The 25,397-nt window shown below is 41.2% G+C and overlaps 1 protein-coding gene across 2 annotated transcripts in view; it reads right to left on the reverse strand.

The window, feature by feature from the left end:
* PATJ (PATJ crumbs cell polarity complex component) overlaps positions 1 to 25,397 on the reverse strand; it is a 422,851-nt gene that overhangs the window by 257,708 nt on the left and 139,746 nt on the right. For both annotated transcript variants that reach the window (XM_023187375.3, XM_023187368.3), the window contains exons 21-22: positions 21,843 to 21,966; positions 12,070 to 12,241 (exon numbers count right to left, since the gene is read on the reverse strand). In XM_023187375.3, the coding sequence (XP_023043143.2) occupies positions 12,070 to 12,241; positions 21,843 to 21,966 (296 nt within the window). The remainder of the gene's footprint in view (positions 1 to 12,069; positions 12,242 to 21,842; positions 21,967 to 25,397) is intronic.

Below are 25,397 nucleotides of genomic sequence, written 5' to 3' on the forward strand. Positions count from 1 at the left end.
GGCTCAACCAAAATTCATTTCCTCTATAATTTTTTTCACTTGAACTTATAACAAAAATCTACCCACACAGTATCATAATCTTCATCATTTTTTATTTACTAGTACCTTAACAGGCTATTGTATTGATGTAATTCATCTGCTATCTCAATATATGATGCACTTAGATTGTGTATTAGTCCATTTTCACACTGCTAGGAAGATACTACCTGAGACTGCATAATTTAAAAAGAAATGAGGTTTAACTAACAGCTTCACATGGCTGGGGAAGCTTCAGAAAACTTACAACCATAGCAGAAGGTAAGGGGAAGGAAGGTATACATGGCAGCAGGAGACAGAGGGTGCACAGGGGAAACTGCCACTTTTAAATCATCAGATCTCATGAGAACTCCCTCACTCTCACGAGAACAACATGTGAAAACCTCGCCCATGATCCAATCACCTCCCACCAGGTACCTCACCTGACACATGGGAAATACGATTTGAATTGAAATTTGGGTGGGTACACGGAGCCAAACCATAACATTCCACCTTGGCCCCTTCCAACTCTCATGTCCTTTTCACATTTCAAAAGCAATCATGCCTTCCCAACAGTCTCCTAAAGTCTTAACTCCTTTAAGCATTAACCCAAAAGTCCAAGTCCAAAGTCTCATCTCAGACAAGCCAAGTCCTTTCCACCTAGAAGCCTGTTAAATCAAAACAGGTTAGTTATTCCCAAGATACAATGGGGGTACAGGCATTGGGTAAATGTTTTCATTCTTAATGTTCTCCAAATGGGAGAAATTGGCCAAAACAAAGGGGCCACAGGCCGCCATGTATGTCCAAAACCTAGTGGGGTAGTCATTAATTTTTTTTTTTTTTTTGAGATGCAGTCTTCCTCTGTCGCCCAGGACGGAGCGCAGTGGCACAATCTTGGCTCACTGCAACCTCTACCTCCCAGTTCAAGCAATTCTCCTGACTCAGCCTCCCAAGTAGCTAGGCTTTCAGGTGTGCACCACCACACCTGGCTAATTTTTGTATTTTTAGTAGAGACAGGGTTTCACTACGTTGGTCAGGCTGGTTTCAAACTTCTGACCTCAGGTGATTTGCCTGCCTCAGCCTCCCAAAGTCCTGGGATTACAGGCGTGAGCTACCGCCTGGTCATAGTCGTTAAACCTTAAAGCTCCAAAACGATCTCCCTTGACTCCATGTCTCACATCCAAGAAACACTGATGCAAGGGGTGGGTTCCCAAGGCCTTGGGCAGCTCTGCCCCTGTGGCTCTGCAGGGTACAGCCCCCATGGTTGCTTTCACAAGCTGGAGGTGAGTGCCTGCAGCTTTTCCAGCTGCATGAGCAAGCTGCTAGTGGAGATACCATTCTGGGGTCTGGAAGATGATGGCCCTCTTCTCACTGCTCCACAAGGCAGTGCCCCCATGGGGACTCCATTTGGGGGCTTCAACCCCATATTTCTCCTCTGCATTACCCTAGTAGAGATTCTCCATGAGGGCTCTGCCCCTGAGCTGACTTCTGCCTGGACATCCAGACATTTTCATATATCCTCTGAAATCTAGGCAGAGGCTCTGAAAGCTCAACTCTTGTCTTCTGTGCACCCTCAGGCCCACCACCACATGGATGCCGCCAAGGCTTGGGGCTTGCACCCTCTGAAGCAAGAGCCCAAGCTGTACCTTGGCCCCTTTTAGCCACAGCTGGAGCTGGAGCAGCTGGAATGCTGGGTACAAAGTACCAAGGCTACACAGAGTAGCAGGGCCTTAGGCCTAGCCCACGAAACCATTTTTCACTCCTAGGCCTCCGGGACTGTGGTGGGAGGGGCTGCACAAAGATCTCTGACATGCCCTAGAGATATTTTCCCCATTGTCTTGGCTATTAACATTCAGTTCCTTGTTACTTATGCAAATTTCTGCAGCCAGATTGAATTCCTCCCCAGAAAATGGGTTTTTCTTTTCTACCACATGGTCAGGCTGCAAATTTTCTACATCTTTATGCTCTGCTTCCTTTTTAAATATAAGTTCCAATTTCAAACCATCTCTTTTTGAACACATATGATTGAATGCTTTCAGAAAAAGCCAGGTCACCTCTTCAATGCTTTGCTGCTTAGAAATTTCTTCCACCAGATACCCTAAATCATCTCTCTCAAGTTCAAAGTTCCACAGACCTCTAAGGCAGGGGCAAAATGCTGCCAGTCTTTTTGCTAAAGCATAGCAAGAGTGACCTTTGCTCCACTTCCCAATAAATTACTCATCTTCATCTGAGACCAACCCAGCCTGGACTTCATTGTCTGTATCACCATCAGCATTTTGGTCAAAAGTATTTAACAAGTCTCTAGGAAGTTCCAAACTTTCCCACATCTTCCTGTCTGCTTCTGAGCCCTCCAAATCGTTCCAACCTCTGCCTGTTAGGCAGTTCCAAAGTCACTTCTACATTTTCAGGTTATCTTTATAGCAGTACTCCACTCTGCCGGGACCAATTCTCTATATTAGTCCATTATCACACTGTATAAAGATACTACCTGAGAATGGGTAATTTATACAGAAAAGAGGTTTAATTTACTCACAGTTCCACATGGCTGGGGAGGCCTCAGGAAACTTACAATCATGGCGGAAGGCAAAGGGGAAGCAAGGCACATCTTACATGTTGGCAGGAAAGAGACAGAGAGCGTAGGGGAAACTGCCACTTTTACATCATCAGATCTTGTGAGAACTCCCTCACTATCATGAGAACAGCTTGGGGAAACCACCCCCATAATCCAATCACCTCCCACGAGGTCCCTCCCCTGACACACGGGGATTACAATTTGAGATGAGATTTGGGTAGAGACACAGAGTCAAACCATATCAGATTGTATCTTGTCTTTTAGAAAATGGACATTACTGCAAGGAGTATCTTCATGCTCTGCTGTATTTTAGAATTCTCTGTGGGTTTTTTTTTGTTTTTTGTTTGTTTTTTGTTGTTGTTTTTTTTGAGACAGAGTTTCGCTCTTATTGCCCAGGCTGGAGTGCAATGGTGCAATCTTGGCTTACTGCAACCTCCACCTCCCAGGTTCAAGCTATTCTCCTGCCTCAGCCTCCCGAGTAGCTGTGATTACAAGCAAGTGCCACCATGCCTGGCTAATTTTGTATTTTTAGTAGAGATGGGATTTCTCCATGTTGGTCAGGCTGGTCTTGAACTCCCAACCTCAGGTGATCTGCCCACCTCAGCCTCCCAAAGTGCTGGGATTACAGGCCTGAGCCACCATGCCCAGCCTCTTGTTAAATATTAATTGAAATAAGATTCAAAACAAAACCTAAAACAATACAAACCTTCCTCCTCTCCATTTTCCACTTTCCTGTACCCCAAATCATATAGGCATTAAGGGGAAAAAAAAGGCAAGCATTTCACCATGACACCTTTATGTTATCATTGTAGGCATTAAATTCTTGTGTGCTTTTTCTCTTGTTTTGTTGTTTTGCTTTTTGAGCGGAGTTTCACTCTGTTACCCAGGCTGGAGTGCAGTGGCACAATCACAGCTCACTGCAGCCTCACCAGGTGGCTGGGACCAGAGGCACGCACTACCATGCCTGGCTAATTTTTTTACTCTTTGTACATATGGGGTCTCATTATGTTGTCCAGACTGGTTTCAAACACCCGGACTCAAGCAATCCTCCTGCCCCAGCCTCCCAAAGTGTTGGGATCATGGGCATGAGCCACCACAATTCTTTAATTGGGAAAACAAAACAAAAGCACCCTAAAATAGAAGGGAAGCCAACCTTCAACAAATAGTATGGGCTATTTGTTTCTTAATTTTATTTTATTTTATTTTATTTTATTTTTTTTGAGACGGAGTCTCGCTCTGTCGCCCAGGCTGGGGTGCAGTGGCCAGATCTCAGCTCACTGCAAGCTCCGCCTCCCGGGTTTACGCAATTCTCCTGCCTCAGCCTCCCGAGTAGCTGGGACTACAGGCGCCCACCACCTCGCCCGGCTAGTTTTTTTTTTGTATTTTTTTTAGTAGAGACGGGGTTTCACCATGTTAGACAGGATGGTCTCGATCTCCTGACCTCATGATCCACCCATCTCGGCCTCCCAAAGTGCTGGGATTACAGGCTTGAGCCACCGCGCCCGGCCTGTTTCTTAATTTTAAAAAGTAAAAACTAAACATTTCCTAAACTGCTGACTCTCATATACAACTTAGGAGAAGGGGTGGGGGAAACCACTCTATCTAGAATATGAACAATTTTAGATTTCTTTGACAAAGTATGTCACAAAACGATTACTCTGTTGGAAGAAACTCAGAGCATATTACCTTTCTTCTAGGTTTTTGTATACACACATTTTATTCAGACTAGTTCATACCTAACAAGAGATAAAACTTGTGAAAGCTTATCTAGATAGTGAGAGTAGTTTCAGAAGTACAGTCACAGGAGATGAGCAAATAAACAAATTAAGGTAGTCACTTTACACTGATGAACACATGTACCTTTTAACCCAAATTAAAATTTAACTGAGCAAGTGAAATATTCTTACTGTACATATTAAAATGTAAATTTGCACAAACATATTTGAAATTTTAACAAGGAATTTCTAACCTCAAATTTTATAATTTGCACTGTGATTAAGTATGATCAATAGTTCAATCAGTTAGAAACTCAAATCTTAAAATAACAGAACTTTCCAAACCTACAGAACATACAACACCAAGAGTGAAATCTAACCTAAACTATGGACTCTGGGTGAAGATGATGTGTCAGTTTACCAATATTATCAATTGTAACAAACGTTCCACCCTGGTGGGCTATACTGACAATAGGGGAGGCTATGCATGTGGGGGTAGCGGGTATACAGGATATCGCCTCTCTGCACCTTCTTCTCAATTTTGCTGTGAATCAAAAACTGCTTTAAAGAAATAAAGTCTTAAAAATGAACTGAACTTTTGCCTCTTACATTCAACCAGAGATTTATAACCAAATTTTTCCCCAAAGGAATTAACCATCCAATTGAAACGATGTGTTTTGTTTCAGGCCTTTATCACAAACGCCTAAAGTTATCATTCTTTACAGATTTGGGGGGGGGGGGTGGATGGAGATAGAGTATCCCATGAGCAAACAAGCGGATATTAATGGTAAGACTTCTTCACGATATACAAACTCTTTGCAAATAAAATGTTCATCATATAAAATCTGATGACTCCAGACAGCCAAGGTGACCTTTCCTCTTCAGTAGTACTTATTTTCACATAAAATTTCTACATACTAAGCAGTATGAAGGTCAAGTAAACTCAGCACCCAAAAATGATGGAAGCAGGGAGAGCTCCAATTGTGACTAAGTAATCTCACAATTTCTTTTTCCTCTTTAAATACACATTCTGTATGGCAATATTCTATGATATACCACAGGGAATATGAGCAACTGGAACCAGAAAGAATGGGCACAATTGTTTTCTAAACTAGTAGGGTTATTTGTACAGATGTTCCACAATGATTTTGAAGTTGCAGAGCAAATTATTACCCGACACCAGTATATAAAGAATTAGGCATTCCCTTACATTAACATTCACACATTGTCCTGAGTAAAAGAAGGTAGACACAAAAAAAGTACTTACTGTATGACTACACGTACATGTGTTCTAGAATAGGAAAAACTAATTTACAGCGTTAGAAATAAGATTAGTGGATGCCTGGTGCAAGACACACAAAGGGGTAGGAGGACTTTCCGGGTGATGGAAATGTTCCTTATCTTCATTGGAGTGTATATAACATGAATGTATACATAACTTAGTAGACTGTACCTTAAAATGTGTGCGTTTTATTAATATGTAAAATTGTGTTTAAGAGTTTCCTTAAGAAACAGAAGTCAAGACATACAGGGTAAGTTGCTTCTAGAACATTACGTCTCTTCTGGCCTTCTGTAGAGCCTGGATTAGCAATCAAAGATCTAATTATATTTTCGAAGGTATTAGCGTAGTATTTCTATGTACCTCTTGTCCTAATTGTTCACATTCGCCTTCATCTGCAGTGTTGGCCACTGCTGCAACAGCACTGTAAGAACTGGGAAGTGTCACATGCTCGAGGCCATAAACTCCCACAAACACCCCCTTTTTTCTCCCAACTCACACGCCAGAGTAGCCTTCTCTCTGAAATGCAAATATTCATTCTCTCCCTTTTCCTCCATCTCTTCCTGATGTTCTGAATTTACATGTAAGTTTTGACAGTTTAATTCAAACATAAACGTATTAAATATTCGCCATTTATGTAGAAGGCACTAAATGCCAGGCACCGTGTTGGGAAATTAAAATATCACATTAACTCAGTTAATCTTTTCCCCAACTATGACACCCAGCCTCCTATTTCTCCTCCCACTATTCCTAACAAAGTATCTAATACCCGAAGCCATTTCTACTCATTTGCATCCTATTACATCTACAATATGATTTTTTTTTCCATTTTAAATACGTCTTTCTTCTAAAGTTCACCATCTTCCCAGACATCAGCCTCTGACACATTGCTTTACTGTGATTTGATCCTATTACATTTTTTTTTTAAATCAACAACCTCCTTGAGTGTTTTAATAAACCCAGCAACGATGGATACTACCCTGGGTATACGTCAGGGCCCATGAGCCTATCATTTTCACTGCCACCAACATCACGGCAAACCTTCTATTAAACATTTACTATTGGCAAGGTTGTTATATTAAGCCTGTTAAATGCATCCTTTACCAGCTTTATTGACTTATAGCTGACAAATAAAATTGTATAAATGTTTTACATACACTTTAAAAAACCTAATAGGCCAGGTGCTATGGCTCACACCTGTAATCCCAGCACTTTGGGAGGCCAAGATGGGAGGACTGCTAGAGGCCAGGAGTTTAGACCAGCCTGGGTAACATAGTGAGATCTTGTCTCTACAGAAAATAAAAAAATTAGCCAGTCATTGTGGCAGGTGCCTGTGATCCCAGCTACTTCGGAGGCTGAGGTGGGAGGATTGCTTGAACCTGGGAGGTCAAGGCTGCAGTGAGCTGTGATCACACCACTGCACTCCAGACTGGGTGACAAAACAAGAACTTGTCTCAAAGAAGAAGAGAAGACGGAAAAAAAAAAAAAAAAGCAACCAGGTCTCACTGTGTTTGCCAGGCTGGAGTACAGCAGTGTAATCATAGCTTGCTGTAACCTCGAACTGCTGGGCTCAAGAGATCCTCCCACCCAAGCCCCCAGAATAGTTAGAACTACAGGCATGCACCAACATACCAGGCTTACTTTTTATTTTTTTGTAGCGACAGGTTCTCACTATGTTGCCCAGGCTCGTCTTGAACTCCTGGCCTCAAGCGATTCTCCCACCTCGGCCACATGAAGTGCTGGGATTACAGGCGTGAGCCACCATCCCTGGCCTGTATGAATACTTATTCAGTCTACAGAACTACCTACTTTACAGGTGAGAAAAGATAGATACAAAGGAAACCCTTTCAGGGTCATACAGGTATAAACAGCAGAAGAAAGATATGAACAGCACTCATAATCATACCACAGACCTCCTATTGTCTTAGAAATACCCACGTCCCCACTAGGGGCACCCATAGGTCTTTAAACAGCCAAAAATAACAGAGATGAGGAAGAAAAAGACTGAAACCAGGCAAGGTCTGAAAACACGATCTCAAGTGACCTTAGGAACAAAGAAGGATATAGTAGTCCCCTCCACTCAGCTGAGGTTTTGCTTTCTGTAGTTTTGCTTTCCTTGGTATCAGTTATCTGTGATCAACTACAGTAATGGCAAAAATCGTAAATGGAAAACTTCAGAAATAAACAATTCATAGGTTTTAAATTGCATGCCATTCAGAGTAGCATGAAGAAATATCTTGCTGTCCAGCCTGGGATGTGAATCATCTCTTTGTCCAGCATATCCATACGCTATACATGCTGCCTGCCCAGAAGTCACTCAGTAGCCATCTCAGTTATCAGATCAACTGCTGCAGTACTGATCTATTTGATTACTAGTTATTGTTGTTAATCTCTTACTGTATGTAATTTATAAATTAAACTTCATCATAGGTATGTATATACAAAAAAGACAGCATAAATAGGGCTTGGAAATGTCTGTGGTTTCAGGCACCCAGTGGGGGTCTTGGAACATATCCCTTGAGGATAAGAAGGGACTACTGTGCTCTGAACCAGAGCACCTGAATTCCTTCCACAGAATTATACCCTACCTGCCCATAGTCCCCTTTCTAGAGATCTTTACTTTCAAGGGGCACCTGAACTCGTAATACCAGTCCTGCCTCCTAAGGTAAGGAGAAGTTACTGCAAAAGTGCAGTGTAGATAAAACATCACAACCATTAGATACTTACCCTTGGGGCACTCACACACATGGATGCATGTGCAGGCACACAGACACACAACTCTGCTGGGTTGTACACAAAAATTAATGCAAAGAAGAAACTGTAAAATACCATTTAGCACTTCATGACACCCTGATTATCTGAAAGACTATCCTCTAAAATAATCTATGCATTACTCAGGCAGGCTCCTGAGTGGCAATAAATATTCACCTATGAACCTAACTCCATGGGGCATATCTTAAAGATTAAAAGAAGGAATATGATTTACAGGAACTCTTCTGGAACCTGCTGGGATTTAAATATACCCTATATCTCCAATAACAAGCTTAAAAAACAACTTTCAAGTGCAAGACTAATCTCCTAAGACAAGGTTAGGTTGGAGTCCTTAAATGCCCGTGCCTGCATAAGAAATCGGCTTGTCAAATACTCACTTTAAAAGAAAAAGCAACGGGATAAGAACAAAGCGTATCTTCCCTCTCTGAAGCTGGGGTCAAATTTAGTAAGAACAACTGATGCCCCACTTCCTCTTCTGTCCACGGAAGGAGGGGTGGACTTAGAAGTTTGCTTAGATCTTTTCTAATTCTTCACATTCTACAGTTACAGTTCTACAGTTTAGAGAAGCAGTCTCATTTCTGCATTCTTCTGCCAGATTCAACTATTCACACTAAGCAAAAGATAAATTTAAAAAACAATGGTTTCTCATGGAAAAATAATCTGAACAATTTGGGAGGTCAAGGCAGGCAGATTGCTTAAGCCCAGGAGTTTCAGACCAGCCTGGCCAACATGGTGAAACACCATCTCTAAAAAAAAAAAAAAGTACAAACATTAGCCATGCTTGGTGGCACATGCCTGTAGTCCCAGCTACTCAGGAGGCTGAGGTGGGAGGATGGTGTGAACCTGGGAAGCCGAGGTTGCAGTGAGCTGAGATGGCGCCACTACACTGCAGCCTGGGCAACAGAGTAAGACCCTGTCTCAAAAATAAAAAGAAGAAAAAATTTTGACTTTATAAAAAGCCATAAAATACGTTTCTAACTTTTCCACTTCCAGGCATCTGTCCTAAGGAAACAAATCCATTGCTTATTTATCACTGTGTGTTCCTCCAGAGGCTGCACCGGATATCACATTAGATATCACACAGACCCAGCAGCACTCTCCCTCTGCACACCGACCTGGCATTTGCAGAGTAGAACAGCTATTGGGCCGTTCTGTATCACTTCCTTCCACTCAGATACGGGCTATGCAGAAGCACAGAGAACAACTTTTATGAAGTTTCTACCTAAAACTTTGGGTAAAATTTCAGGTTGCTGAACAGAGAGATGCACATCATCTAAATGTAAGATATCTCCCATGTCAACACAAAAATCACAGTTGGATTAAGGTTTTAATAAAAACATTTAAAGCCAATTAAGCCCACCCTATCTCTCATCCCTGTTACGCTTTGCCGAAAGCTCCAACTCTTTTGTGCACTTCTTATCTCCCTACTCACAATGCCACACCTTTCTAGGTTTTCCTTCAAATGTGCTTCCTTTGTCACGCCGCACCCCAAGAACTGCCATGTACATCATCCATCACACTGCATGAAATCTGCTAGAATTGTAAACAAACTATCCATGCCCTGACCTCTTCACTGAATGTTTTCTGAACCTCCTCTTCAACAGCTCTGGTTCTCTGCCAAGTATACCACACTCAAGTGGCTGAAGCTCATTCTCTCACTCCCGGGGGCATTGGAAAAAGAGGGTAAACATTTTTCAAAACTCCCTACCACTAGGTGGTTACTCCCCTATCACTCTTTCAAAAGCTAATCTCTGCTCCAACACCTCTCCTTTTAATGCCCACTTTACTAGCATTTCATCACTCTTAGTAGTAAATAATCTTCTCCCTAAGTGAGAGAAACAAACAAACATCATCATTGGATGAGAATCTCTTTGGATTCCTGCTCCCAACCTATAAAAAGTACCTACAACCAGACCTTCTTTTCTTTCCTGGCACCTATCTCAGTGGACCAGGTGAGCTTCCTCCTATCAAACTATACAAGGTGATTCCAAGTGTGCAATGTCCTCTTCTCCCTCCACCACTCCACAGACTATATTTAATCACCCCCTTTATGGCATCTGCATATTCCACAAGCAAAGAAAATTCTCTTCAGTTTCATGTAATATGAATGTAGTAATATGTAATATAAATGTCGTATGTCTTATATATAATATATATATATATTTTTCCCCTTTGCCTTGATCCATTAATACTGTCTAGTTATCTAAGTAACATGCATTCTGTTTTTTTTTTTTTTTGAGACAGGGTCTCGCTACGTCACCCAGGCTGGAGTGCAGTGGCACAATTATAGCTCACTGCCGCCTCAACCTTCCAGCCTTAAATGATTCTCCCACCTCAGCCTCCCTAGTAGCTGGGACTACAGGTGCATGCTATCACAACAGGCTAATTTTTTTTTTTTTTTTTTTTTGAGATGAGGTCTTGCTCTGTCACCCAGACTGGAGTGCAGTGGCACAATCTCAGCTCACTGCAACCTCCACCTCCCAGGTTCAAGTAATTCTCCTGCCTCAGCCACCAGAGTAGCTGGGGTTACAGGCACACACCACCATGCCCAGCTAATTTTTGTATTTTTAGTAGAGACAAGGTTTCCATGTTGGCCAGGCTAGTCTCAAACTCCTGACCTCAGGTGATCCACTCACCTCAGCCTCCCAAAGTGCTGGGATTACAGGCATGAGCCACCAAGCCCAACCCATGACCAGGATTTTCAAAACACTAGTCAGCTCTTTCTGTGTCCAATTTTTAACCTTGTGTTCAATTCTCAACACACTACTCTCTGAATTCACTCTACTAACAATGCTCAATGCTTACCAAGGGCATCCATATGGCCAAGCCCCAGGAAAACTTCTCTGTCTTATCTACATTGACTTTACTAACATGTGAACATAGTTTGTGAGGACCCTTTGGTTACAATATTCTCTTTGCTTTCTAAGTCAATGTCTAGTTGACTAATTTTCTCCTACCTTTTGTTCATTCCAGCTCACCCCTTTCTTCCTCTGTTCATGCCTTAAGTATTGCTGTCTTCCAGGACTCCAATCTTGACCCTATGCTTGCCTTATTGTTTAAGCTTCGTGTTGATGACCATTCAAATCCAAGAGTTTCACCTGCGCTTAATCTTGCTCCCAATTACCCATGTCCAGACAAACCTTAACATTAATTCCCAGACCCGCATATCTAATTGATTCCATTTAGCTTTGTTGTTCTATGGCTACTTTAACCCTCAACATGTTCCAAACTGAACTCATCATTTTCCCTTCCAACCCGTTCATGCTCCTGTAATATTATATTGAAGCACTAATTTCTCATATCTAGTTTTCTAGTCCAAAAACACAAGTCATCCTCAACTACCCCCTCTTACACTCAACATGTAATGAGTCAAGGGATTCCCATACATTTCCTCACTCTTAAATTGGTCTTCTTTTAATTTGTCCTCAAGTACATTTGCTTGAGTTGTTAAAATAAACTCTGAATTAACCTCCCATTCTCTAAGCAAATACTCTATGTAATCCATTCTGTGCACAACTGTAAGATACAAAATTGTACATATGGCAAAATTTTAAGTATATGAAATTCTCATGGTAATTGTCAAATATAGTGGATTTTATTCATAATATTTTTCTGTATTTTCCAAATGTTCTACCAAAATCCTGCATTTTTTTAAGCAAAAAAAAAAGAAAAACCACTATTTTATAATGTGAAAACAAAGAGAAATGATATCATACCATGTATTAGTGGCATATCTAGAAGACAACATTCCTGTGTATGCTGAGGCCTTGGAAATAACTCGCGTCGCTTGGTGTTGATATAAAGGCAAATCTTCTTGCTCCCTACTTTGAGCCACAACAGGAAGGTCAATGAGCAAGCTAGGACCTTGGGCATCATCCGGGATCATGCCTGAAGAACAAATCCAGATAACAGTGAACACAAAAGGCACTCATTCTCCTTCAGTCATTCAGCAACTAGGTATGGGCACCTACTATGGGAGGGGACTCTTCCAGGTAGGAGACTGAAAATATTAAAGTAAATAAATAAAGGCTTTAATATATCCGATGATGATAAGTACCATGGTGAAAAATAAAGAAGGAAGGAATATAGGAATTGTTCAACAGAAGACAGTTACAATTTTCAGTGGCCTCACTGAAAAAATGACATTTATGCAATATTGATATTACCAAAAAATCTAATCTTACTACAGATTTTCTCTTATCAACCTAAGCTTTCCCAATAAGAACTCTGACATTTCACTGATTGAAAAAAAAAAAAAAAAAAAAAATTCCACAGGATAACAAACCAAATAAAATCATTCCTAATTTTAAAAGGGCTTTGTTTATACATTTCAGAATTCTTTTACACTAGTTTTCTCTTTAGAGACGGAGTCTCGCTCTGTTGCCCAGGCTGGAGTGCAGTGGCGCAATCTTGGCTCACTGCAACCTCCGCGTCTGGATTCATGCAATTCTCCCTGCCCCAGCCTCCTGCGTAGCTGGGACTATATGTGTGGTGTTGCATGCAAAAATACAATAATGCTTGTATTTTTAGTAGAGACAGGGTTTCGTCACGTTGGCCAGGCTGGTCTTGAACTCCTGACCTCAGGTGATCCGCCCACCTCAGCCTCCCAAAGTGCTGAGATTACAGGCGTGAGCCACCCCGCCTGGCCTATACTTGTTCATTTAATTCTCACATCAAACTATGAGTTAGAAATAAAAGACACTATCAACCATATTTTATAGACAGGAAAACTGAGGTTAAGAAAATTTGCCAATTTTTTTACCAGTAAGTAAAGGGTACAGATTGCCATAATTTATTTAAATGTTTACAACAAACTTCTTAACAATTAATTTTGATTTCTACTTAGAAAGGTTCACATAATAAGCTTGAGAAGTATGGTGGGGACAAAATTTTTGGACTTTACTTCTTATGTTCTTCCCTAGTTGTTAGTAGCATATTATATAATTATCATGTTAATTTAAGAAATTAAGAGCTAGTATTTTCTCCTTACTTTTGCCCAAATAAACTAAAGAAAGCTCCTTTAGTCTCACCACAATAGATCAAATGTTGATATATGTATATATACTAGGCACAGTATAACTATCATATATAGATATGTGTGTGGGTATGTACACATGTATTGTCTATACACATCCTCACACACACACTATAAAAAGATAATGCATAAGGTATAATATATAGGATTCAACACCGTGGTTATCTATGGAGAGGAAGTTAAGCTGTGTTATAATGGTTTATTGTTAAAAAACAGAATATTAGCCAGGTGCAGGTGCTCATGCCTATAAACCCAGCATTCTGGGATATTGAGGCAGGTCAACTCCTTGAGCCCAAGAATTCAAGACCAGCTTGGGCAACATGCGAAACTCCAGTAGCCAGGCTTGGTGGAGCATGCCTGTAATCTCAGCTACTCAGGAGGCTGAGGCAGGAGGATCACTAGAGTCGGAGAGGATGATCACAGCGAGGAACAATGTCGCCACTGTACTCCAGCCTGGGCAACAGAGTGAGACCTTGTTTCAAAAACAAAAACAAAAGGGAAAAAACCCAGAAGATCTGGGGCTGAGGGAGAAAGCTGAGATGACAGTTATGAGGGTAGTCAGGTAGCGTTTCACACAAACTGGAAAAATTTGGAAGATTATAAACCAAATCGCGATTACCTCTGCAGACAATTTTTTATTTCTACTTTTTGTTTATCTGCATTATCTTATTTATCCTCCAGGAACACACTTGTTTTTTGTCACCAAGCATATAACCTCCTCAAAACTTTGCATTTTTTGTTCTCTCAGCCATATTCCAAATGTTTTCACACAGGGCTGGCTTACTTTACTCACGTGTCAGTCAACTGTTACTAAAACAGCCGGACCACTCCATATAAAATAGGCCTCCTTCTCAAACATTCCCTATTTCTTTTTACTGCTTTATTTTCCCTCATGAACCCTATAATATTATACATTAATTTGTTATTGTCTACCCCCACCAGAACGTGGGCTCCACAAGGGCTGACTTTATTTTGTTCACGGCTTCACGCTCATGACCCAGAGCAGCACTCCTATACAGAAAGCACCTAGCAAATATTTCTGAACACGTAAATACAGTATTTACTTAATAAGCCAACAATGAGTTTTTAAGTTTAAAAAATAACAAGTATACTGTTTTCCGAAGTAGAAAAACAAAGAAATCTACAGCTCATGTTATGATTAGAATGGAAGTCCCATCTATTGTGCATCCCACGGTCCATTCTACAGAACAAGTGTATCTTTGATCATCTCATAAAGGAGCTTTGAGACTTCTGATTAAACACCTTCAGTTATTTGGGAATGCCATTTATTCAAATGATATAAATGGGGAGCCTAAAATAATTGTGCTTAATCAGACAAGGTAAATGGAGGGCCTAAAGTTCGGGCTGGGTGCAGTAGCTCACACTTGTAATCCCAGCACTTTGGGAGGCTGAGGCGGGTGGATCACCTGAGGTCAGGAGTTCAAGACCAGCCTGGACAACATGGTGAAACCCCGTCTCTACTAAAAATACAAAAATTAGCCGGGCGTGGTGGCACATACCTGTAATCCCAGCTACTCTGGAGGCTGAGGCAGGAGAATTGCTTGAACCCAGGAGGCAGAGGTTTCAGTGAGCCAAGATTACAGCACTGCACTCCAGCCTGGGTGACCAAGCGAGACCTTGTTTGAGCTTTAAGTCATATTTTAATCACATAATGTGTGATATTTTAAAATGTTTTTTCTTCCAAGAACATAGTGTTCAAAGAAATACATTGCATGAAAAACTGTTTCGGCCAGCATGGTGGCTCACGCCTGTAATCCCAACACTGGGAGGCCAAGGCAGGAGGATCGCTTGAGGTCAGGAGTTCAAGACCAGCCTGGCCAACATGACAAAACCCTGTCTCTACTAAAAATATAAAAATCAGCTGGGTGTGGTGGCACACACCTGTAATCTCAGCTACTCAGGTGGCTGAGGCACGAGAATCTCTTGAACCTGGGAGGCGGAGGTTGCATTGAGCCAAGATCACACCACTGCACTTCCAGCCTGAGCAACAAAGCAAGGCTCCATTTCAAAAAAAAAAAAAAAAAAGTTTTAACTGTGGTTCATGGATCCTGTGAAGCTTCCCCCATAGACCCCAGGATAAGGCTTCTGAGCAGACAGGTCAAATTCAAGGTCCTCCCTGGCACACAAGGTCCCCACAGCTGGACTCTTCTGAATATCTCCGCTGCCTGCCTTATGTATTCTTCACTCTGCACTGAGCTGCGTATACTAAACTCTTCCAAACATGATGCTTTTCTCTGTCTGTAATTCTAGAAGATAGAGAACAACAAATAGTGCCTTAGGTTTTCCAATGCATGGCACAGTACCTTGTAGATAGATTTTATTTTATTTTATTTTACTTTATTTTATTTTATTTTCAAGACAAGGTCTCGCTTGGTCACCCAGGCTGGAGTGCAGTGGTGCAATCTCGGCTCATTGCAACCTCCGCCTCCCAGGTTCAAGCAATTCTCCTGCCTCAGCCACCTGAGTAGCTGAGATTACAGGTGTGTGCCATCATGCCCGGCTAATTTTTGTAGTTTTAGTAGAGACAGGGTTTCGTCATGTTGGCCAGGGTGGTCTTGAACTCCTGACTTCAAGTGATCCACCTGCCTTGGCCTGCCAAAGTGTTGGGATTACAGGCATGAGCCACCGTGCTGGCCAAAACAGTTTTCCTGCAATGTATTTCTTTGAACACTGTGTTCTTGGAAGAAAAAATATTTTAAAATATCACACATTATGTGATTAAAGTATGACTGAAAGCTCAAACACGTGTAAGATGATAAAATACTATTGTACTGGGTTGAGTAGTAATAACATAGCTTTTATCCAAATGGTAAGAAATCAAGTGTATGCTCTTATTGTGGACATCTATTTTTTGGTTTGCATACCTTCTATGGATTTAAAAATATCTGGTAGAGCTTAACCTAGAAAATGTAACAAAGAAAAAAAGTTCTAATGCACCTTCTATATTTTGTTTTGTTTCCCATCAAATAAATGTGAGAAGACAGAAAACCTTAAGTATTTTACTTCTTTGGCTAATGGGGTAAGAAGCTGAAGCTACAAAAATACCTTTAAGTGTATCCAACATTCTGTGGCTGTTCTTCAATCACGCATTCACAAATTCACTTAACAAATGTTTATAAAGCACCCGCTACTTGCCAGGAACTATTCTAGGCATTAGAGATAGCTAAATGTACAAAACTGACAAAGTTCCTATTCCTGGGAGCTAACATTCTAGTGGAGAGAGATACAGAAAGAACACAGCACAATTTTAGCTCATGGTAAGTTCTAAAAAGGAAAATAAAGCAACAGGTAGGAACAGAAGGAAACAGATGAGTAGCTCCTCAGGTGTGCTGGGATCACACCTGTAATCCCAGCACTTTGGGAGGCTGAGTCGGGTGGATCACTTGACATCAGGAGTTTGAGACCAGCCTGGCCAACATGATGAAACCCCATCTCTACTAAAAATACAAATTAGCCAGGTGTGGTGGCGTGCGCCTGTAATCCCAGCTACTTGGGAGGCTGAGGCAGAAGAATAACTTGAACCCAGGAGGTGGAGGTTGCAGTGTGCCAAGATCACGCCACTGCACTCCAGCCTGGGTGACAGAGTGAGACTCTGTATAAAAAGAAAAAGAAAAAAAAAATAGATGGAGTAGTCAAAAACCTGGATGGTGATAGGGAATCAGTCCCATAAAAATCTGAAATACCATTCTAGGTAGGAGGAATAGCATGAGGAGGAGGCTTGATGAAAGAGATGGAATTTTACCAATGTTTTGATTTGCCACGACAAAAAGCACTTAGCAATATACCAAGCAAAAGAATGGGACCCAGAAGTAGTTAGGCTCCAAAAAAAAAAAAAAAAAAAAAAAAAGAAAAGAAAAGAAAATGCTGAAACCCTAAATCCTGTGAGCCTTATTTGTTCTTCTCACCATACCGGAGAACTCTGCAATGATAGAAAAACCAAATTACAAACAACGTCTCTCCCATCTTAGAAGTGGGCAGTTAGATTTTGGGTCCAAACAGCACAGCTTCAAACTTTTCTTCTTCTTTTTAAATATTTTATCTTATTTGATGGAGGCCTTCATTCTAGATCGTCAAGGTCACTTTGGATCTTAGCTCTGTCATCCAATATACTGACAATCCTTCCCAATTTCCTGGAATGTGTGAATTTATCCAACATGCCATCTGTGCCATTACCCCATTTCCTGAGAAAAAGAATAACCAAGGTAACCTGTGCATAGAGTCCTATGGCCTACATTAGAGACCTGTACCTATGCAGGCATAAACCCATTAATCACTCATAGGATATACCCCAGTAATTCATTATAAGTTATCAGCCCATTGTTTTTATCATGTTTATAAGAATATGATGAATTGTGCATCAAATGTCTTCCTTAAGTCCATAAGTTCAGCCAGGTGTGGTGGCTCACGCCTGTAATCCCAACACTTTGGGAGGCCGACGTGGGCAGATCACGAGGCCAGGAGTTCAAGACCAGCCTGGCCAACATAGTGAAACCCCATCTCTACTAAAAATACAAAAAAGTTAGCCTGGTGTGGTAGCGCATGCCTGAAATCCTAGCTACTCAGGAGGCTGAGGCAGGAGAATCACTTGAACCTGGGAGGTGGAGGTTGCGGTGCGCCGAGATTGCACTGCTGCACTCCAGCATGGGTAACAGAGACAGACTCCATCTCAAAAAAAAAAAAAAAAAAAAAATTCCATAAGTTCATAGTATATGTGGGGTAATTGCCTTAGTAGAAAATCACAAATGACCTCTGACTAAGCAATATAGATACTCTTTTAAAACTTTTTCTTTTTTTCAATAGAGATGGGGTCTCCCTATGTTGCCCAGGCTGGTGTAGAACTCCTGGGCTCAAGTGATCCTCCTGCCTTGGCCTCACAAAGTGCTAGAATTAAAGGTATGAGCCACTACAACTAGCCTAAAACTTTTCCTATAATCATCACCGAAACTCTTTCCATGCATTCATCTTGAACAAATTTTCTAGTAAACTCACTACCACTTCTGCTTTTTATTTCATCTAGAAACTTTGGAATCAGGGTCCAATCAGTTGGCAATGTTGTAGATACGGGGTGAAAATACTGTCATGCTCGGTGGGATTAAAGGAAGTCTCAGTTACCTTTCCCCAATCTCCATACTCCCCTTTGCTCCCATCCACTAGGGCGTCCATTCCCACACAACAATCAAAGCACTGCCCCACTGTTCCAGCTTTCCTGATGTCTGTCTCTCCCCCATTGAGGAGGAAGGACCAGGACAGGATTGGCGCTCAGGCAGGAATGGCCTAAAACCAGAGTTTTCAGAACAGAGAACTGGTTTTATTTACAGAGCTATGTCCCATCCAGCTACATTGGAAAAAGCAGTCTATTAAACTACACCACTAAGTTGCGTAGATTGGTGCAGTTTAAAACTTCATGAATTGCTCCACACAAAGGCTACCTGTGCCCTCTGCCCCACTGCCTCCTCCATGTACCCTGTTGGTGCACAGGCACACATTTCTCACTTGTCACAGCACTTCACACAGTTACACTTTATAGAGCTGTCACCAAGTGCACAGAGAAACCCAGGAGCCCATGAAAAAGACTGAGTCCTGTAGGGCCTCTGTAGTTGTCCAGTAATGGTCATAACAGGGGTACAGAGGTTAGAAAAACAGGGACATTTTAAAAAAATAAATGCTCTAGGATTTAAATTGTATTAATCCATTCTCACACTGCCATCTGCCATAAAGAACTACCAGAGACTGGGTAATTTATAAAGAAAACATGTTTAATCGACTCACAGTTCCAGAGGCTGTACAGAAGGCATGGCTAGGAAGGCCTCAGGAAACTTACAATCATAGCAGAAGGGTGAAGGGGAAGCACGTCTTCACATGGCATGTCATCGTACTGCATGTCTTCACATGGCAGTAGGAGAGAGAGAGCGTGCGCAAAGGAGGAAGTGCCACACACTTTTAAACCATCAGATCTCTTGAAAATTAACTCACTATCATGAGAACAGATGGGGGAAATCTGCCCTCATGATACAATCACCTCCCACCAAGTCCCTTCCCCAGTGTTGGGAATCACAATTCAACATGAGATTTGGGTGGGGACACAGAGCCAAACCATATCAGAAGTTAACGCTTATAGGAGAGGAATGGGGGAAATTTTCTAAAGGTCTAAATTTCGTGAGACGTAAGAATGGAATAACAAAATAAAGGCAAGGAGAATCCAAAGTAGAGATCGGGTTACTATACAACTTAGCAACTGGAAAAAAAAAAAAAAAAAAAAAAAAAGGAGTGAGCTGATATGCTGTTGAATAACCACGTGAGCAGTACCTCATTTTCTCATTCAACAAATATTTCTCGAGCACCTGCTACGTGAACATAATCAGATACAGTCCACTCCCCTGAAGCTTAGTGTGTAGTAAGAGACAGGCCTGCAAGTAAGCATGTGCACTGAATCTTGACAATAACACAGAATCACCTTGGACTTGCAAACGGCATAACCCAGTCTTTGAGCATTCAAAGACTGGGAAACAGAACTACCTTCTGTCTGAAATCTTCCAAAATCTTGTAACACTAAGTATATTACTCAATGCAATAATGTCAATAATGACATTATTAATTATCCAAAAGTAAATATTTAGTTTCATAACCCATGAAGAGTATATGCTTTTTAAAGATACATAATTTTGGATTAACCAAAAGGTCAAGAATATCCCTTTACGCAGAGGTTCTCAACAATTATTTCTAAATTCATTGTTCTGTAGATAAATCTAAAATTGCCTCTTATTCTACTGCTCCTCCACCCAAACATAGCTAGTCTATTTCTTTTGATCTTGACAGTATAAACCAGTGGTTTATACAGTATACATTTGGCAACATCTGGAGACATTTTCATTTTCATCATGACTGGGAGAGGGTGTGCCACTGGCATCTAGGGTTAGAGGACAGGGACGCTGCTAAGCATCCTACAATGCACGGGGTACCTCACCCCCACCGAAAGACTCATCTGGTCCAAAATGGTGCTAAGTTTGCTTTAGTATTAATAGTAATGAAACAGATATGTTCTATTTATTCATTTACTGAACATATATGCTATAAATCTTCTCCAACTATTTAATAGAGAACTGCAAGAAATGTGGTAAATTTTAGAAAGCAATATACCTGGAGAGTTTTATTTTGGTAAGTCCCATTTTTCTCCTAGTCATGATCTTGAAAACTTGGATAGATTCATCTAATCTTAGATATTTAAAATTAAGTATTCATACTCGTCTTTTTTTTTTTCCATGCTCTGTTTTGACCCACAGGAAACTGTATGTTATCATCTCAGAGATGCCTTCAATTTTTACCCTTAAGTATTCCATTTTTTAGAATTTACTTAATAGAACCCTAATCGCATATAAAACTGTTACATCACTTTCTATAGCCCTCTCTACCCTTACAACATATTACTATACAACACAGAGAAAGACTTATTAGTAGTCATAACAAGTGAAGGACAGCATAAATCCTCAACAATGGCTCTATAAATCCCAGTGCTATGAAAGCATTTAACAATCTCCCTAGGGATGTCAATTTTATAACGACATTCGATATTTTAGTGTTAGATGAAGAAAAATTCTTTTTTAAAGTCAAGTTTTCAAACATATATAAGAATCGATATCGAGGGGCAGCAGGGCGAGGCACTATAGTTTTAGAATTCTTTAATGGAAACTAAGTTATTAATGTGCTAAAATTGACTGTAATATATGGCTATAAAAATGTTTCATAAATGTTTAAAATATGCCTCTCTTTATTAATATTTAACAGTACCATTAAATGAGCTAGCATCAGAGATTTTAATATATATTAGTAGAAACTTATTTCAGATTTGGCGTAATGTTCTAGTCTGAGTTTCAATCCATACTGCTAATAAAATGCAACATAAGGCAGAGAAAATGTAGCCCTCTCAGAAAACAGAATCTGAAAACTCTAAGTTGAAATCTGAGGCCGGGCGCAGTGGCTCAAGCCTGTAATCCCAGCACTTTGGGAGGCCGAGACGGGCAGATCACGAGGTCAGGAGATCAAGACCATCCTGGCTAACATGGTGAAACCCCGTCTCTACTAAAAAAATACAAAAAACTAGCCAGGCGAGGTGGCGGGCGCCTGTAGTCCCAGCTACTCGGGAGGCTGAGGCAGGAGAATGGCGGGAACCCAGGAGGCGGAGCTTGCAGTGAGCTGAGATCCGGCCACCGCACTCCAGCCTGGGCGACAGAGCGAGACTCTGTCTCAAAAAAAAAAAAAAGGAATCTGAGGCTTGTTTTTCTTTCAGGTATTCTGAAGCAGATTAATTAATAAGCAGATGTAAATTCAAAATATCATAATGAATAAAAATACATGTAAAATTCATGTATACAAACATAAAACTAAAAGCTTGCAGAATAATGTAATTTGTGTTTATGAGAAACAAAAGCCACAAACCTAAATCCAGACTACTTTTTGCTAATGAATTAAGATTTTCCAGGTCATCAAATCTGCCTTGTTGACTGTTTCCTTCAGTTGATGGTACGGATGGTAGGGACTCCATGACAAAATTTTCTTTCATCTTGAGAGGAAGAAAAATAGAAATGCATTAGTACTTTATGAAAAAAAATGTATTATTGTACAGTTGTTCAAGTCAAATAATTATGATAGTGGAAAACTGGCCTTGCAAACAGGTATTCTCAAGTAATGGTTTATACTGTGGTAAGCAGTAACAAATTCTGGTAACAATATCTGCAAGAGTATAGGCTAGCAAAATCTGTTTATTCCAAGTCCTGGATTTTTAACCAAAAAAACCGCTTTATAAGCCTTAATAAGTGGATTTAAATAAACATTTACCAAGGTAGAGGAATAAAAGATCTATCAAGTCAAGCAAGGTCAATCGCTGATACACACAGCCTCCTGGATTGTGTTGCTCTGATATCTACAGATAAATAGCTTTCTTGCTGACTCCAAAATATGTGATAAATTTTCATATCTCTAAGCATTTGTTAGCACTCTTATCTGCCTGGTGAATACCTAGCTACCCAAACCTAAAACCTACAGGTAAGTGTTGTCGATAACTTAACTGCATTTTCCTCCCATCTTGCTTTTATATACATGTCTTTTATGGTTTTCCAAAGTCACAATCTTCCAGAATACCAAAATATTTATGTTCCCCCTGACCCCGCAAATTCATATGTTAAAATCCTAACCCCCAAGGTGAAGATATTTAGAGGTGGGGACTTTTGTGGGGTGATAGGGTTATGAGGGTGGAGCCCTGGTGAATGGGATTGGTAGTGCCTTTATAAAATAGGCCCAAGAGGCTGGGCGTGGTGGCTCACACCTGTAATCCCAACACTTTGGGAGACCAAGGCAGGTGGATCACTTGAACCAGGCATTCAAGACCAGCCCAGCCAACATGGGGAAACCCTGTCTCTATTAAAAATACAAAAATTAGCCAGGCATGGTAGTGCATGGCTGTAATCCCAGCTACTTGGGAGGCAGAAGTTGCGGTGAGTTCAGAACAGGCCATTGCACTCCGCCTGAGTGACAGAGAGAGAGACACTGTCTCAAAAATAAATAAATAAAATAGGCCCAAAGGAGCTCATTCCACTCTTCCACCCTGTGAGGACACAGCTAAAGGATGACATTTATGAACCAGAAAGGGGGCCCTCACTGATGCAGAATTTTTTTGCTCCTTAACTCAGCTAATCTGGGTTCTTGTCTCACGATCAGGAAGAATTAGGCACACGGACACATTGAAGAGTGAGAAGGGTGGAATTTTTAAGCAAAAAGAAAGCTCTCAGCAAAGAGAGGGGGTCCTGCAAGCAGGTTTTCACATCCCAGATTGAATACCTGGGCTACCACACACCAGCTGAAGAGGCCAGGCTCCTCCCCTGCATAAGACACAAATTCCTGGTGGCTCCACCCCATTCATGGGTGGAGTGCATGGGTCTCCAGCCTGCTGTGGGCATGCCTAGGCAAACTCCCTGTGCAGGTTCCCTTATCTGTACAAAACATCTGGTGTAAACACTTGTGTGCAGGGTCAGAGATTCTCCAGGGACCCTTCCCTATCTGCCTAGGCCTTTGTCCGCCTTCTGCCTCTAACATCGCCAAATGTGTGGACATCTTCATCTTGGACTTCCCAGCCTTCATAACTGTGAGAAATAAGTTTGTTTGTTTATAAGCTACCCAGTTAATGGTATCTTGTTATAGCAGGCCAAACAGACTAAGATAGAAAACACCATATTTTCACTTTAAGTATCTTTTCATATTTTAAAAAAATTTACGGCCAGGTGCAGTGGCTCATGCCTATAATCCCAGCACTTTGGGAGGCCAAAATGGGTAGATCACTTGAAGCCAGGAGTTTGAGACAAGCTGGTCAACATGGCGAAACCCCATCTCTACAAAAACATTACAAAAATTAGCCAGGCATGGTGGTGTGTGCCTGCAGTCCCAGCTACTCAGGAGGCTGAGATGGGAGGAGAGCCTGAGCCTGGAAGGCTGAGGCTGGAGTGAGCTGTGATCATGACACTCCACCCTGGGCAAAAGAGTGAGACCCTGTCTCTATAAATAAATAATAAAAATAAGAAATTTTATCAGTACAAATTTAAATGACTATTTTACAGCCACCTTAGGGATGTACCATAATTCAAGGTGAATAACACTACATTATTCTTTATTGCTGGAATTTCCAAAACAAGATGGTCTACTTTTTCTGTAAAGTGGTCAGATTTCAATGATAAGAGAAGGATCATTCATAAGCCAGTATACAAAATACTTCTAGCTTTCCAAAGTAGATTATGAATTTGGTAATGCTGGGCAAGGTGGCAGAGCCCCAGCAACAGAAAGTGATTGGCACGCAGGTAGTAAAGAGAATTTACTGACAACAGCACAGGCTTAAAAAGTCAAGTTTTATTAGACAGAAAGAACATTGCAGTGGGGCGCTTCAGCAAGAGAGGACTGAGTGGGCCTCCGTGGATTTTCCTTAGGGGTAATTGTAGACCTTAAAGCAGGAACCTAAGGGTAATTTGGACCCTATTCGTTTTGCAGGTCATGATAGCTGATTACCTTTGTAGACATGTTGGTGCCTTGATGTCCGCAAAGGCTGCACAATGAGTTTCGATACGCATGCATTCAGGAGATACATAGAAATTCTAGCTACTTATACATTTTTGGGAAAGCAACCTGGTAACCAGATGCTGGCTTTAGATAACAGGGAAGTCTAATTGCTTCTAAATTCCTCAGAGAAGGAGTTTTGCCTCTGGATGGCCTGCTTGATGACCACCAGGTGATCTTTGCTCTCTTCATTATACATCTAAATTCCTCGGCTAAGGAGTTTGCCTCCAGATGGTCTGCTTGATGGCCACCAGGTGATTTTTGCTCACCTCAGGTAAGTATGTCACTATATCAGATACCTAATGGGGCCTAAGGAACATAGGATTCAACTCAAATATTAAATAGGGGTAAGAAAGGGGATCTGACTACATAGTTGCCTAGAATAAAATAAGCAAGAACTTCTTACAGAAAAGAGTGAGGAGTTGGAAGGAACTGCACAGTTAAAAAGAAGAAGGTTATAATTTGGGGCCACTTGGACTTTTTAAACAGTTAATGGTAATTCTGTTAGTAGTAAATGAAGAGGAAGAGAACTGATATCCAAATTTGGGATTTCAATACACTGGGTATGATAGGTGAGATCTTTATAAACATGAATTTCTGGCTGGGAGCAGTGGCTCAAGCCTGTAATCCCCGCACTTTGGGAGGCCGAGGCGGGTGGATCACCTGAGGTCAGGAGTTCGAGACCAGCCTGGCCAATGTGGTGAAACCTCATCTCTACCAAAAAATGCAAAAACTAGCTGGGCGTGGTGGTGGGTATCTATAATCCCAGCTACTCGGAAGGCTGAGGTAGAAGAATTGCTTGAACCCCGAAGACGTAGGTTGCAGTGAGCTGAGATCACACCACTGCACTCCAGCCTGCGTGAGAGAGTGCGATTCCATCCCCCCTCCAAAAAA

This window comes from Piliocolobus tephrosceles, chromosome 1, assembly GCF_002776525.5.
Source record: "Piliocolobus tephrosceles isolate RC106 chromosome 1, ASM277652v3, whole genome shotgun sequence".
Taxonomy (NCBI): Eukaryota; Metazoa; Chordata; class Mammalia; order Primates; family Cercopithecidae; genus Piliocolobus; species Piliocolobus tephrosceles.